Source organism: Oncorhynchus gorbuscha, unplaced genomic scaffold (assembly GCF_021184085.1).
Source record: "Oncorhynchus gorbuscha isolate QuinsamMale2020 ecotype Even-year unplaced genomic scaffold, OgorEven_v1.0 Un_scaffold_2494, whole genome shotgun sequence".
NCBI lineage: Eukaryota > Metazoa > Chordata > Actinopteri > Salmoniformes > Salmonidae > Oncorhynchus > Oncorhynchus gorbuscha.
The window spans coordinates 59,469-75,717 of record NW_025746991.1 but is presented as its reverse complement, the minus strand read 5'-3'; the positions used below and the strand labels follow the sequence as shown (position 1 = coordinate 75,717).

General features: G+C 45.9%; 1 protein-coding gene across 1 annotated transcript; it reads right to left on the bottom strand.

The window, feature by feature from the left end:
- Nucleotides 1–20: 20 nt before the first annotated feature.
- On the bottom strand, nucleotides 21–14,198 carry LOC124025868 (myosin heavy chain, fast skeletal muscle-like; the record flags this gene model as incomplete). The annotated part of the gene is made up of 8 exons (XM_046339183.1): nucleotides 14,151–14,198; nucleotides 8,175–8,235; nucleotides 7,942–8,040; nucleotides 6,609–6,712; nucleotides 5,714–5,852; nucleotides 489–598; nucleotides 171–320; nucleotides 21–73 (listed from the first exon to the last, which is right to left on the bottom strand). Coding segments are annotated over exons 1-8 (764 nt in total), but the record flags the coding sequence as incomplete, so codon positions are not given.
- Between the last annotated feature and the right edge of the window lie 2,051 nt (nucleotides 14,199–16,249).

Sequence of the window (16,249 nt, the reverse complement as noted above, 5' to 3'; positions counted from 1 at the left end):
CGAACATGGTGGTTGAAAACTGTTGCAGTTTCTCATTGGTGAAGTTGATGCACAGCTGCTCCATGCTGTTGTACTGTTGAAGGAATTTCAGAAGGGATCATTTCATCATCATACAAGGCTGTAATCCCTCTCAATCACAACTAATTGTCTTGTTCTGGTCTCAGACTCACATCAAAGATCTCAAACCCGGCAATGTTGAGCACACCGATGTAGAACTGCCTTGGGTTCTTGGTGTCCAACATCTCGTTGATACGGATGACCATCCACAAGAACATCCTCTCGTAGATGGACTTGGCCAGAGCCGAGACTGAGTTATTAACCTGCAATGATAATAGCTCAAATGAATAGATGAGATATTGACCATGTCTAGTGACAAGGTGAAAAGAGCTTGTGGAAAACATCATCACTATTCAAAACCATCAATATACTCATCACCAAAATATTTCTGGTGCTCAGAAAATGGTAGATGCTGTGTTTGGCCACCTTACTTGAGGCATGGTCTGTCCCTTGGTCACATACTCATTCACTTTAGGGTAGCACAGAGCTGTCAGCATCTCAGCTGAATTCAGGCCCAGCAGGTAGCCGATTTTATCAGCCACTGGAGAGAGAACCAACAACAACGGACTCAGAAACACAAGATCACTTGATTCTGATGTCACATTGGCCAAGTTTTTGTGGGTTAGGTTTTGATTTGAACCAACTTCCATCATTTTATATCAAGTAGAGATACTGGGGTGCAAAAGAGCAAGAAAATAAATAACAATATGGGGATGATTTAGTTGGGTGTGCTGTTTACAGATTGGCTATGTACAGGTGCAGTGATCTGTAAGCTGCTCTGACAGCTGATGCTTAAAGTTAGAGAGGGAGATTAGAGTCTCCAGCTTCAGCAATTTTTGCAAGTCGTTCCAGTCATTGTCAGCAGAGAACTGGAAGGAAAGGCGGCCAAAGGAAGTGTTGACTTTGGGGATGACCAGTGAAATATACCTGCTGTTACAGGTGGGTGTTTCTATGGTGACCAGTGAGCTAAGATAAGACGGGGCTTTTACCTAGCAAAGATTATAGATGACCTGGAGCCAGTGGGTTTGGCAACGAATATGTAGCGAGGGCCATCAAACAAGAGCATACAGGTCACAGTGGTGGGTAGTATATGGGGCTTTAGTAACAAAACGGATGACACTGTGATAGACTACATCCAGTTTGCTGAGTAGAGTGTTGGAGGCTAGAGTTTACAGTCTATTTGTAGTTGTCCACATATTCTAAGTCAGAACCGTCCAGAGTAGTGATGCTAGTTGGGCGGGCGTGTGGGTGCGGGCAGCAATCGGTTGAAGAGCATGCATTTAGTTTTAGGGCTTGGGCAAGTTGCTGCAGGGGGTGAAGAGCTGTTGCTCGGGGTAGGGGTAGCCAGGTGGAAAGCATGGCCAGCCGTAGAATAATGCTTCTTGAAATCATTGTTTATCGTAGACTTATCGGTGGTGACATTGGGCATCTGGGAGGAGGTGCTCTTATTCTCCATGGACTTTAGAGTGTCCCATAACTTAGTGGAATTAGTGCTACAGGACGCAAATATCTGTTTGAAAAAGCTATCATTGGCTTTCCTAACTCACTGTGTATATTGGTTCCTAACTTCCCTGAAACGTTGCATATCGTGGGGGCTATTTGATGCTAATGCAGAACGCCACAGGATGTTTTAGTGCTGGTCAAGGGCAGACAAGTCTGGGTTGAACCAAGGGCTACATCTGTTCTTAGTTCTACATTTTGTGAAAGGGGCATGCTTATTTAATATTTTGAGGAAAGCACTTTTAAAGAGCAACCAGGCATCCTCTACTGACGGGATGAGGTCAATATCTTTCCAGGATACCCAGGCCAGGTCGATTAGAAAGGCCTACTCACTGACGGGATGAGGTCAATATCAAATCAAATCAAATTTATTTATATAGCCCTTCGTACATCAGCTGATATCTCAAAGTGCTGTACAGAAACCCAGCCTAAAACCCCAAACAGCAAACAATGCAGGTGTAAAAGCACGGTGGCTAGGAAAAACTCCCTAGAAAGGCCAAAACCTAGGAAGAAACCTAGAGAGGAACCGGGCTATGTGGGGTGGCCAGTCCTCTTCTGGCTGTGCCGGGTAGAGATTATAACAGAACGTGGCCAAGATGTTCAAATGTTCATAAATGACGAGCATGGTTGAATAATAGTAAGGCAGAACAGTTGAAACTGGAGCAGGAGCATGGCCAGGTGGACTGGGGACAGCAAGGAGTCCTCATGTCAGGCAGTCCTGGGACATGGTCCTAGGGCCCGGGCCAGTTGAAACTGGAGCAGCAGCATGGCCAGTTGAAACTGGAGCAGCAGCATGGCCAGGTGGACTGGGGACAGCAAGGAGTCATCATGTCAGGTAGTCCTGGGGCATGGTCCTAGGGCTCAGGTCCTCCGAGAGAGAGAAAGAAAGAGAGGAGATAATTAGAGAATGCACACTTAGATTTACACAGGACACCGAATAGGACAGGAGAAGTACTCCAGATAAACAAACTGACCCTAGCCCCCCGACACATAAACTACTGCAGCATAAATACTGGAGGCTGAGACAGGAGGGGTCAGGAGACACTGTGGCCCCATCCGAGGACACCCCCGGACAGGGCCAAACAGGAAGGATATAACCCCACCCACTTTGCCAAAGCACAGCCCCCACACCACTAGAGGGAAATCTTCAACCACCAACTTACCATCCTGAGACAAGGCCGAGTATAGCCCACAAAGATCTCCGACACGGTACAACCCAAGGGGGGGGAGGAAACCCAGACAGGCCGACCACAACAGTGAATCAACCCACCCAGGTGACGCACCCCCCCCAGGGACGGCACGAGAGAGCCCCAGCAAGCCAGTGACTCAGCCCCCGTAACAGGGTTAGAGGCAGAGAATCCCAGTGGAAAAAGGGGAACCGGCCAGGCAGAGACAGCAAGGGCGGTTCGTTGCTCCAGAGCCTTTCCGTTCACCTTCCCACTCCTGGGCCAGACTACACTCAATCATATGACCCACTGAAGAGATGAGTCTTCAGTAAAGACTTAAAGGTTGAGACCGAGTTTGCGTCTCTGACATGGGTAGGCAGACCGTTCCATAAAATGGAGCTCTATAGGAGAAAGCCCTGCCTCCAGCTGTTTGCTTAGAAATTCTAGGGACAATTAGGAGGCCTGCGTCTTGTGACCGTAGCGTACGTGTAGGTATGTACGGCAGGACCAAATCAGAGAGGTAGGTAGGAGCAAGCCCATGTAATGCTTTGTAGGTTAGCAGTAAAACCTTGAAATCAGCCCTTGCTTTGACAGGAAGCCAGTGTAGTGAGGCTAGCACTGGAGTAATATGATCAAATTTTTTGGTTCTAGTCAGGATTCTAGCAGCCGTATTTAGCACTAACTGAAGTTTATTTAGTGCTTTATCCGGGTAGCCGGAAAATAGAGCATTGCAGTAGTCTAACCTAGAAGTGACAAAAGCATGGATTAATTTTTCTGCATCATTTTTGGACAGAAAGTTTCTGATTTTTGCAATGTTACGTAGATGGAAAAAGCTGTCCTCGAAATGGTCTTGATATGTTCTTCAAAAGAGAGATCAGGGTCCAGAGTAACGCCGAGGTCCTTCACAGTTTTATTTGAGACGACTGTACAACCATTAAGATTAATTGTCAGATTCAACAGAAGATCTCTTTGTTTCTTGGGACCTAGAACAAGCATCTCTGTTTTGTCCGAGTTTAATAGTAGAAAGTTTGCAGCCATCCACTTCCTTATGTCTGAAACACATGCTTCTAGCGAGGGCAATTTTGGTGCTTCACCATGTTTCATTGAAATGTACAGCTGTGTGTCATCCGCATAGCAGTGAAAGTTTACATTATGTTTTCGAATAACATCCCCAAGAGGTAAAATATATAGTGAAAACAATAGTGGTCCTAAAACAGAACCTTGAGGAACACCGAAATGTACAGTTGATTTGTCAGAGGACAAACCATTCACAGAGACAAACTGATATCTTTCCGACAGATAAGACCTAAACCAGGCCAGAACATGTCCGTGTAGACCAATTTGGGTTTCCAATCTCTCCAAAAGAATGTGGTGATCGATGGTATCAAAAGCAGCACTAAGGTCTAGGAGCACGAGGACAGATGCAGAGCCTCGGTCCGATGCCATCAAAATGTCATTTACCACCTTCACAAGTGCCGTCTCAGTGCTATGATGGGGTCTAAAACCAGACTGAAGCATTTCGTATACATTGTTTGTCTTCAGGAAGGCAGTGAGTTGCTGCGCAACAGCCTTCTCTAAAATCTTTGAGAGGAATGGAAGATTCGATATAGGCCGATAGTTTTTTATATTTTCTGGGTCAAGGTTTGGCTTTTTCAAGAGAGGCTTTATTACTGCCACTTTTAGTGAGTTTGGTACACATCCAGTGGATAGAGAGCCGTTTATTATGTTCAACATAGGAGGGCCAATATCTTTCCAGGATACCCGGGCCAGATCGATTCGAAAGGCCTGCTCACAGAAACGATCTTCTTCTTACTTAGATGAGGCTCTGGCTGTTAGTTTTTATATGTTTGGGACTGGAATGGGACTAATGTTTTACATATTGTATATCTATGAGTGGGACTGGGACTGGGACTAATGTTTACATATTGTATATCTATGAGTGGGACTGGGACTGGGACTAATGTTTACATATTGTATATATGTGAGTGGGACTGGGAATGGGACTAATGCTTTACATAGTGTATATCTATGATTGGGACTGGGACTAATGTTTTACATATTGTATATCTATGAGTGGGGCTGGGACTGGGACTAATGTTTACATATTGTATATCTATGAGTGGGACTGGGAATGGGACTAATGTTTACATATTGTATATCTATGAGTGGGACAGGGACTAATGTTTACATATTGTATATCTATGAGTGGGAATGGGACTAATGTTTACATATTGTATATCTATGAGTGGGACTGGGAATGGGAATAATGTTTACATATTGTATATCTATGAGTGGGACAGGGACTAATGTTTACATATTGTATATCTATGAGTGGGAATGGGACTAATGTTTACCATATTGTATATCTCCAGGCTCTGAGTGGGACTGGGACTGGGACTAATGTTTACATATTGTATATCTATGGTGGAGTGGGACTGGGACTGGGACTAATGTTTAAGGAACATATTGTATATCTATTGAGTGGGACTGGGAATGGGACTAATGCTTTACATATTGTATATCTATGAGTGGTACTGGGAATGGGACTAATGTTTACATATTGTATATCTATGAGTGGGACTGGAATGGGACTAATGTTTTACATATTGTATATCTATGAGTGGACTGGGAATGGGACTAATGTTTACATATTGTATATCTATGAGTGGGACTGGGAATGGGACTAATGCTTTACATATTGTATATCTATGATTGGGACTGGGAATGGGACTAATGCTTTACTGGGATATTGTATATCTATGAGTGGGAATGGGACTAATGTTTACATATTGTATATTACATATTGTATATCTATGAGTGGGACTGGGGGACTAATGTTTACATATTGTATATCTATGAGTGGGAATGGGACTAATGTTTACATATTGTATATCTATGAGTGGGACTGGGACTAATGTTTACATATTGTATATCTATGAGTGGGAATGGGACTAATGTTTACATATTGTATATCTATGAGTGGGACTCACCCTCTGTGCCATCTGGCTCAGCCTGCTCCTCACGCTGCTTCTGCTTGAATTTCAAGTTGCCATGGTGAAGTACAGCTCCTGTCAGCTTGTAGATGCTCATCTTCTCATCATTAGTGAAGCCCAGGATTGTAATGGCATCCTGGCATCCTGGCATTAGACAGGAAGTACAACAGTGATGAACTGAATGGTAGTTTGCTCACATACAGAACACTGCAGTTCTGTTCTCTCAGCAGAACAAATGGGATGGACATTTGACTGGCTTCTCAGATCCAAGTGATTACACTTGACCAACACAGGTAGATGACAGCACGAAATACATTTGACACAGTTCTACAGGGACTTAGTGACACTCTCTTGTGGATGTCTTACATGTACAGTATGGGCCTCAAGGTGAAGTGTGAAGGCATGTAGAGTTCATTGAGGCACATGCCTAACTAACAACAAGGCAGAATAAAACAAAACCAAATACATGAAAATTCCCAGCTGCCACCAAGTTGGAATTGCACAGTGTGGTCCTACCCATTGAGTGTGATGACGGTGGTCCTACCCATTCCATATATAGAATATGATGATGGTCCTACCCATTCCATATAGAATATGAGACTCAGTGTGTACGGTGGTCCTACCCATTCCATATATAGAATATGATGACTCAGTGTGTACGGTGGTCCTACCCATTCCATATATAGAATATGATGACTCAGTGTGTACGGTGGTCCTACCCATTCCATATATAGAATAGAATATGAATATGATGAGTCAGTGTGTACGGTGGTCCTACCCATTACCCATTCCATATATAGAATATGATGATGATTCCATATATAGAATATGTGTGTATGGTGGTCCTACCCATTCCATATATAGAATATGATGAACCCTTTGTTTGACTCACGTCTGTGGCATCCAGCTCTTCCTTGTCGTTGATGCTGGCCACAGTGATCTGACCCTGACTGCACATGGGGAAGTCGTAGGGGTTGGTGGTGATGAGTGACATTTCTATGGACAACAGAGGATGTCTTGTCAGTTAAATCTCTTAGAATTCTACTGTCCTACCTTTACAGTATCTCTCCTTTACTCAATAGATGGACTCAAGTATCTTATATCACTGTTAGGGTTTCAAAGCTATCGGCTGTAATTTACCAAAGTTTACCGTAAATCTTCAGTAATTTTGTCAAGTAACAGAAAATCTATGGCAACAATATTGTAACTTCGGTAATTAATTTTCTAATAACTTTTAAAAAATGTATTCATATATACAATTCTTCAAAATATTTACTTTTGTTTAACAACTTCCACCAGCTTGATGCCCAAACATTGACAACAAATACATCTTTTTTATTTATTTATTTTATTTCACCTTTATTTAAACAGGTAGGCAAGTTGAGAACAAGTTCTCATTTACAATTGTGACCTGGCCAAGATAAAGCAAAGCAGTTCGACACATACAACGACACAGAGTTACACATGGAGTAAAACAAACATACAGTCAATAATACAGTATAAACAAGTGTATATACAATGTGAGCAAATAAGGTGAGAAGGGAGGTAAAGGCAAAAAAGGCCATGGTGGCAAAGTAAATACAATATAGCAAGTAAAACACTGGAATGGTAGTTTAGATTTGCAGTGGAAGAATGTGCAAAGTAAAAATTAAAATAATGGGGTGCAAAGGAGCAAAATAAATAAAATAAATAGAGTAGAGAAAGAGGTAGTTGTTTAGGCTAAATTATAGATGTAAAGGTGCAGTAATCTGAGCTGGTGCTTAAAGCCCCACATATAATCAAATCAAATGTGTATAATAATAAAATAAATGATATTTCATGCTGAAACCCTCATATTAAACACCAATGCTAATCATTAAGTGTATGTTTTATGTCTAGGATACTGTTTTACAGATTTGTCTATAATCTACTTTACATTTTTAAATCATAGTATTACGTTATTTAATATATTTGACATGTGATAATGCCACACAGTAGGTCAGAGATAATTACAGACCCCTGGGATCATCTGAAATACCCCCAACGGGCCACTGGATGTCGTGTGATAGATTACATCAAATCCTTGAAAGATACATTCGCAACACTTGTCACAGTCCATTACTTGATAGATATTTCCCAAAGACCTGACCCATATCTAGATGCCTTGTTACCATGGATGTACTCATTGTAATAGTATTTATAATGGAGGAAGGAAACATTCCCCCTGAATCTCTACTTTGACTCACCAATAATGTCAGGTTTGTGATTGGTCATCATCTGGAAGAAGATGTGGTAACCTCTCTCATCGGGAAGCTGGAAGGACACTCTGGACTTCTCTAGCAGGTCTGAGAGAGAGAGAGCGAGAGAGAGAGAGAGAGAGAGAATATGAGATAAAATGATATGATATGATGATATGCTCTCCGAATAAGAATATGTGTGAATTTAGGAAATCATTGAGAAACAATGAAAATTAACTCACAGGTCTCAATGTCAGCTTTAGCCAGTTTGCTACCTTGGAAGTGAATCCTAATGAATTTACCCTAAAGTAGAGCATGGGGGTTAGAAAGAGGTTAACTAAATACATCTAACATTTTACTTTGATAGACCCCTTTAAATGTTACAGTTTGTTGGACATCTATTGTATTGATCGTGTGGACGATGATTTCCACAGACGGGGATCAGTTATCCTGTACCTCTATCCTGAACCTCTATCTATACCTCTATCCCGTACCTCTATCCTTTCTGCCTCCTCAACCCTCCTCTCCTCCCTTTCTGCATCCTTTGACTCTCTATGCCCCCTATCTTCCAGGCCGGCTCGGTCCTCCCCTCCCGCTCCGTGGCTCGACGACTCATTGCGAGCTCACAGAACAGGGCTCCGGGCAGCCGAGCGGAAATGGAGGAAAACTCGCCTCCCTGCGGACCTGGCATCCTTTCACTCCCTCCTCTCTACATTTTCATCTTCTGTCTCTGCTGCTAAAGCCACTTTCTACCACTCTAAATTCCAAGCATCTGCCTCTAACCCTAGGAAGCTCTTTGCCACCTTCTCCTCCCTCCTGAATCCTCCTCCCCCTCCCCCCTCCTCCCTCTCTGCAGATGACTTCGTCAACCATTTTGAAAAGAAGGTCGACGACATCCGATCCTCGTTTGCTAAGTCAAACGACACCGCTGGTTCTGCTCACACTGCCCTACCCTGTGCTCTGACCTCTTTCTCCCCTCTCTCTCCAGATGAAATCTTGCGTCTTGTGACGGCCGGCCGCCCAACAACCTGCCCGCTTGACCCTATCCCCTCCTCTCTTCTCCAGACCATTTCCGGAGACCTTCTCCCTTACCTCACCTCGCTCATCAACTCATCCCTGACCGCTGGCTACGTCCCTTCCGTCTTCAAGAGAGCGAGAGTTGCACCCCTTCTGAAAAAACCTACACTCGATCCCTCCGATGTCAACAACTACAACTTTCTTTTCTCTCCAAAACTCTTGAACGTGCCGTCCTTGGCCAGCTCTCCCGCTATCTCTCTCAGAATGACCTTCTTGATCCAAATCAGTCAGGTTTCAAGACTAGTCATTCAACTGAGACTGCTCTCCTCTGTATCACGGAGGCGCTCCGCACTGCTAAAGCTAACTCTCTCTCCTCTGCTCTCATCCTTCTAGACCTATCGGCTGCCTCCGATACTGTGAACCATCAGATCCTCCTCTCCACCCTCTCCGAGTTGGGCATCTCCGGCGCGGCCCACGCTTGGATTGCGTCCTACCTGACAGGTCGCTCCTACCAGGTGGCGTGGCGAGAATCTGTCTCCTCACCACGCGCTCTCACCACTGGTGTCCCCCAGGGCTCTGTTCTAGGCCCTCTCCTATTCTCGCTATACACCAAGTCACTTGGCTCTGTCATAACCTCACATGGTCTCTCCTATCATTGCTATGCCGACGACACACAATTAATCTTCTCCTTTCCCCCTTCTGATGACCAGGTGGCGAATCGCATCTCTGCATGTCTGGCAAACATATCAGTGTGGATGACGGATCACCACCTCAAGCTGAACCTCGGCAAGACGGAGCTGCTCTTCCTCCCGGGGAAGGACTGCCCGTTCCATGATCTCGCCATCACGGTTGACAACTCCATTGTGTACTCCTCCCAGAGCGCTAAGAACCTTGGCGTGATCCTGGACAACACCCTGTCGTTCTCAACTAACATCAAGGCGGTGGCCCGTTCCTGTAGGTTCATGCTCTACAACATCCGCAGAGTACGACCCTGCCTCAAACAGGAAGCGGCGCAGGTCCTAATCCAGGCACTTGTCATCTCCCGTCTGGATTACTGCAACTCGCTGTTGGCTGGGCTTCCTGCCTGTGCCATTAAACCCCTACAACTCATCCAGAACGCCGCAGCCCGTCTGGTGTTCAACCTTCCCAAGTTCTCTCACGTCACCCCGCTCCTCCGCTCTTTCCACTGGCTTCCAGTTGAAGCTCGCATCCGCTACAAGACCATGGTGCTTGCCTACGGAGCTGTGAGGGGAACGGCACCTCAGTACCTCCAGGCTCTGATCAGGCCCTACACCCAAACAAGGGCACTGCGTTCATCCACCTCTGGCCTGCTCGCCTCCCTACCACTGAGGAAGTACAGTTCCCGCTCAGCCCAGTCAAAACTGTTCGCTGCTCTGGCCCCCCAATGGTGGAACAAACGCCCTCACGACGCCAGGACAGCGGAGTCAATCACCACCTTCCGGAGACACCTGAAACCCCACCTCTTTAAGGAATACCTAGGATAGGATAAAGTAATCCTTCTCACCGCCCCCCTTAAAAGATTTAGATGCACTATTGTAAAGTGGCTGTTCCACTGGATGTCATAAGGTGAATGCACCAATTTGTAAGTCGCTCTGGATAAGAGCGTCTGCTAAATGACTTAAATGTAAATGTAAATGTATCCTGAACCTCTATCTGTACCTCTATCCTATACCTCTATCCTGTACCTCTATCCTGTACCTCTATCCGGTACCTCTATCCTGTACCTCTATCCCGTACCTCTATCCCGTACCTCTATCCTGAACCTCTATCCTGTACCTCTATCCTGTACCTCTATCCTCTATCCTGAACCTCTATTCTGTACCTCTATCCTGTACCCTTTATCCCATACCTCTATCCTGTACCTCCATCCTGTACCTCTATCCTGAACCTCTATTCTGTACCTCTATCCTGTACCTCTATCCTGTACCTCTCTCCTGTACCTCTATCCTGTACCTCTATCCTGTACCTCTCTCCTGTACATTTACATTTACATTTAAGTCATTTAGCAGACGCTCTTATCCAGAGCGACTTACAAATTGGTGCATTCACCTTATGACATCCAGTGGAACAGCCACTTTACAATAGTGCAACTAAATCGTATCTCTATCCTGTACCTCTATCCTGTACCTCTATCCTGTACCTCTATCCTGTACCTCTATCCTGTACCTCTATCCTGTACCTCTATCCTGTACCTCTATCCTGTAACTCTATCCTGTACCTCTATCCTGTACCTCTATCCTGTACCTCTATCCTGTACCTCTATCCTGTACCTCTATCCTGTACCTCTATCCTGTACCTCTCTCATTAACAAATATCCCCGCTCATCGACTCATTCCTATGCGGAGCCTAATCCATTCATAATGTAATATATCACATCAAAGTGACACAACATATTGCAGTGGAAACATTTTCTCAAGTGAGGTTTTAGTAAACAACTTACGTAATCAGGACGGACTGGTTCTCCTGGTCTGCAACAAAACAACATATTGATTATCATACTCAAGCAACATTATGGGGACATTATTGAATTCATAGCATCATCATGGTTCCAGCTATATTAATGTTCAATAGGGTGACGTTCAGACAGAAATGTATTGTGTAGAACATATATGATGACTGTCTGTCAGGTAGAATAGAGAATCACGTCAGCTCTATTCAATACATTTCTATCAGCAATGTTCAGAACATTTCACCTGAATACCTCCTGTTTGTTCAGTGTCCACCCAGCACATCAGTACAAGAAGCCCCATAGAGGGGAGCTGCTGGATGCACTAGTTGAGCAGATGCCACTAGACACAAGATATTTACTTGGTGTGTTTGTGGGTGGAGAGAACATCAACACCATGCAGACTAAGAGTTTATGACTTTCAAAGTTATTTTAATGTGCAAAGATCTGGCATGATATTCGACCTGTGTTTTGGTATCCGAGGGACATAGTGCTGGGGTGGAATAAGAACCTGCACACCATGTGGATGGGGGCTGTCCAGAACAGGAGTTTCTGGCTTCTGACACACTGTTAACTGGCAGATGTCATTAAACCATTGAGTAAACTGTCATTATAAAACTGTCATTGTACATAGTTAACATATTTTGGCAGGACCTTGGGAGGATCAGACAGTAACTCTTCATCCAATACATTTTAATGTCTCAGCCTCCAGTATTTATGCTGCAGTAGTTTATGTGTCGGGGGGCTAGGGTCAGTTTGTTTATCTGGAGTACTTCTCCTGTCCTATTCGGTGTCCTGTGTAAATCTAAGTGTGCGTTCTCTAATTCTCTCCTTCTCTCTTTCTTTCTCTCTCTCGGAGGACCTGAGCCCTAGAACCATGCCCCAGGACTACCTGACATGATGACTCCTTGCTGTCCCCAGTCCACCTGGCCATGCTGCTGCTCCAGTTTCAACTGGCCTGGGCCCTAGGACCATGTCCCAGGACTACCTGACATGAGGACTCCTTGCTGTCCCCAGTCCACCTGGCCATGCTCCTGCTCCAGTTTCAACTGACCTGAGCCCTAGGACCGTGCCCCAGGACTACCTGACATGATGGCTCCTTGCTGTCCCCAGTCCACCTGACTGTGCTGCTGCTCCAGTTTCAACTGTTCTGCCTTATTATTATTTGACCATGCTGGTCATTTATGAACATTTGAACATCTTGGTCATGTTCTGTTATAATCTCTACCCGGCACAGCCAGAAGAGGACTGGCCACCCCACATAGCCCGGTTCCTCTCTAGGTTTCTTCCTAGGTTTTGGCCTTTCTAGGGAGTTTTTCCTAGCCACCGTGCTTTTACACCTGCATTGTTTGCTGTTTGGGGTTTTAGGCTGGGTTTCTGTACAGCACTTTGAGATATCAGCTGATGTACGAAGGGCTATATAAATAAATTTGATTTGATTTGATTTGATTTGATTTAATGGTGCCTTCAACGACTTAGGCTCGCAAAGTAGTCGCAAAGTAATCACCACAGACAGGAGTTTGCCTGAGACAACTGAGACACCCAAGAGGCTCTGGCACTTTTAACATGATTCAGTCCATTAAAATGTCACAGTCAAAATGTACATCTGGATATGACATGTCACATGCTGTGGCGTCGATCCACAGAACAACCAAGCTGCATTCCTTCAGCTCTTATTCACATCTCAATTATCTCACTGTCCATCTGTTATGGTGGCCAGGACGTGGTCGACTAATAAGTCTAGATAATGACAGGACTCTCTGTGATCCACATTACAGGTTATGAGGTCTAGATAAGGTCTGAAGATCTCTCTGTGGTACATTACAGGTGTCTGATAATGTGCTGTTCTGAACCGGATCTCTCTGTGGTCCACATTACAGGTTATGAGGTCTAAATAATGTGCTGTTCTGAACCGGATCTCTCTGTGGTCCACATTACAGGTTATGAGGTCTAAATAATGCTGCTGTCTCTGAACCAGGGAGGTCTAGATAATGTCTGTTCTGTGATCCACATTACAGGTTATGAGGTCTTTTCAGCACGCAGTGTGAAGTCAATGGAGGGGAAAATGTAATATTCAACTCAGACATTTACAAGGAGAAACACATGGATCAATTAGCCGTTGTGTTTTTCTATCAAGCTTTACAGATCTTTAGACAAACATACAACATGTTACAAGAAGTTGTCCCCATGGTGACCCCCCCCTGTCAGTGTAGTTCCCATGGTGACCCCCCTGTCAGTGTAGTTCCCATGGTGACCCCCCCTGTCAGTGTAGTTCCCATGGTGACCCCCCCTGTCAGTGTAGTTCCCATGGTGACCCCCCCTGTCAGTGTAGTCCCCATGGTGACCCCCCCTGTCAGTGAACTTCTCCAGCCAATGGCCACGTTCTGAAACTGGGTGTCAGAATGACATGCAGACTAAAGTTGTTTTGGAATGTTACCCGCTGACACAGAGATGTCAAAGTATCAAACCCCAACTGCTGAGCTGTTGTTGACACTCAATTTCATCCCATACAGTCGACAGCAGAGTCACAAGAAGTAGAGTCTACCAAAGCAACAGATGAGTTTGAGCCCAATATGGCCATGTTTAGTGGTCAGAAATACATCCAGCTTCCACAGCAATCTCTAAGGTAATTTAGCATTGCTTCGTTGCTTTGTTGGCAGATCTGCTGCTATTTGAGCCGTGTTCCAGAGGATATGGCCTCCTTCTTCATGGACTGCCTTATTTTTAGACTCACCAACTTGTTCATGGAATTAGGATCAGTCCACACCGTCCCCTCTCTCATCCTCCCAGAGCAGGTCAACCTGTACACAGACACAGGGAAAATACTGCCCATTTAATGGTAAAATCCTGTCTGACTCTAACATCTAGCACCTGGAAATAATCACAGTAGGTGACCATGTCACACAGAGAACATACTTAAAACTGGGAATCCCCACACATAAGTGTCTGGGGGAGCAGGGGACTCGTCCTAGCCAAGCCTTTAGTAGAGTCTGGGGGAGTAGGGGACTCGTCCTAGCCAAGCCTTTAGTAGAGTCTGGGGGAGCAGGGGACTCGTCCTAGCCAAGCTTTTAGTAGAGTCTGGGGGAGCAGGGGACTCGTCCCAGCCAAGCCTTTAGTAGAGTCTGGGGGAGCAGGGGACTCGTCCTAGCCAAGCCTTTAGTAGAGTCTGGGGGAGCAGGGGACTCGTCCTAGCCAAGCCTTTAGTAGAGTCTGGGGGAGCAGGGGACTCGTCCTAGCCAAGCCTTTAGTAGAGTCTGGGGGAGCAGGGGACTCGTCCAAGCCAAGCCTTTAGTAGAGTCTGGGGGAGCAGGGGACTCGTCCTAGCCAAGCCTTTAGTAGAGTCTGGGGGAGCAGGGGACTCGTCCTAGCCAAGCCAATTGGTAGAGTCTGGGGGAGCAGGGGACTTGTCCTAGCCAAGCCTTTAGTAGAGTCTGGGGGAGCAGGGGACTCATCCTAGCCAAGCCTTTAGTAGAGTCTGGGGGAGCAGGGGACTCGTCCAAGCCAAGCCTTTAGTAGAGTCTGGGGGAGCAGGCGACTCGTCCTAGCGAAGCCTTTAGTAGAGTCTGGGGGAGCAGGGGACTCGTCCTAGCCAAGCCTTTAGTAGAGTCTGGGGGAGCAGGGGACTCGTCCAAGCCAAGCCTTTGGTAGAGTCTGGGGGAGCAGGGGACTCGTTCTAGCCAAGCCTTTAGTAGAGTCTGGGGGAGCAGGGGACTCGTCCTAGCCAAGACTTTAGTAGAGTCTGGGGGAGCAGGGGACTCGTCCTAGCCAAGCCTTTAGTAGAGTCTGGGGGAGCAGGGACTCGTCCTAGCCAAGCCTTTAGTAGAGTCTGGGGGAGCAGGGGACTCGTCCTAGCCAAGCCTTTAGTAGAGTCTGGGGGAGCAGGGGACTCGTCCTAGCCAAGCCTTTAGTAGAGTCTGGGGGAGCAGGGGACTCGTCCTAGCCAAGCCTTTAGTAGAGTCTGGGGGAGCAGGAGACTCGTCCTAGCCAAGCCTTTAGTAGAGTCTGGGGGAGCAGGGGACTCGTCCAAGCCAAGCCTTTAGTAGAGTCTGGGGGAGCAGGGGACTCGTCCTAGCCAAGCCTTTAGTAGAGTCTGGGGGAGCAGGGGACTCGTCCTAGCCAAGCCTTTAGTAGAGTCTGGGAGAGCAGGGGACTCGTCCAAGCCAAGCCTTTGGTAGAGTCTGGGGGAGCAGGGGGCTCGTTCTAGCCAAGCCTTTAGTAGAGTCTGGGGGAGCAGGGGACTCGTCCTAGCCAAGCCTTTAGTAGAGTCTGGGGGAGCAGGGGACTCGTCCTAGCCAAGCCTTTAGTAGAGTCTGGGGGAGCAGGGACTCGTCCTAGCCAAGCTTTTAGTAGAGTCTGGGGGAGCAGGGGACTCGTCCGAGCCAAGCCTTTGGTAGAGTCAGTGACAACCCAATCCACTAGATGGCCCGAGGCCAATGATCAATGTTTACAAGTGAAACACTTCACATCCAGTCACACTATTTGGAAGACTGATTTAAATAATGGGGGAAATGGAAAGTGTTCCTGTCTGCCTGTGAATGAGTTGAACAGAAGGAGTTGAACAGAAGGAGTTGAATAGAAGGAGTTGAACAGAAGGAGTTGAACAGAATGAGTTGAATAGAAGGAGTTGAACAGAAGGAGTTGAATAGAAGGAGTTGAATAAAAGGAGTTGAACAGAAGGAATCCCACAACACTATTTGGAAGTCTGATTTAAATAATGGGGGAAATGGAAACTTTTGACTGGTGCTGTATATCTTAAATGAGCACATTTTCATGAATAAGTCGATATAATCATCAAGCCCATTTAAAAGACAGGACCCGGAAGTATGACGCAGG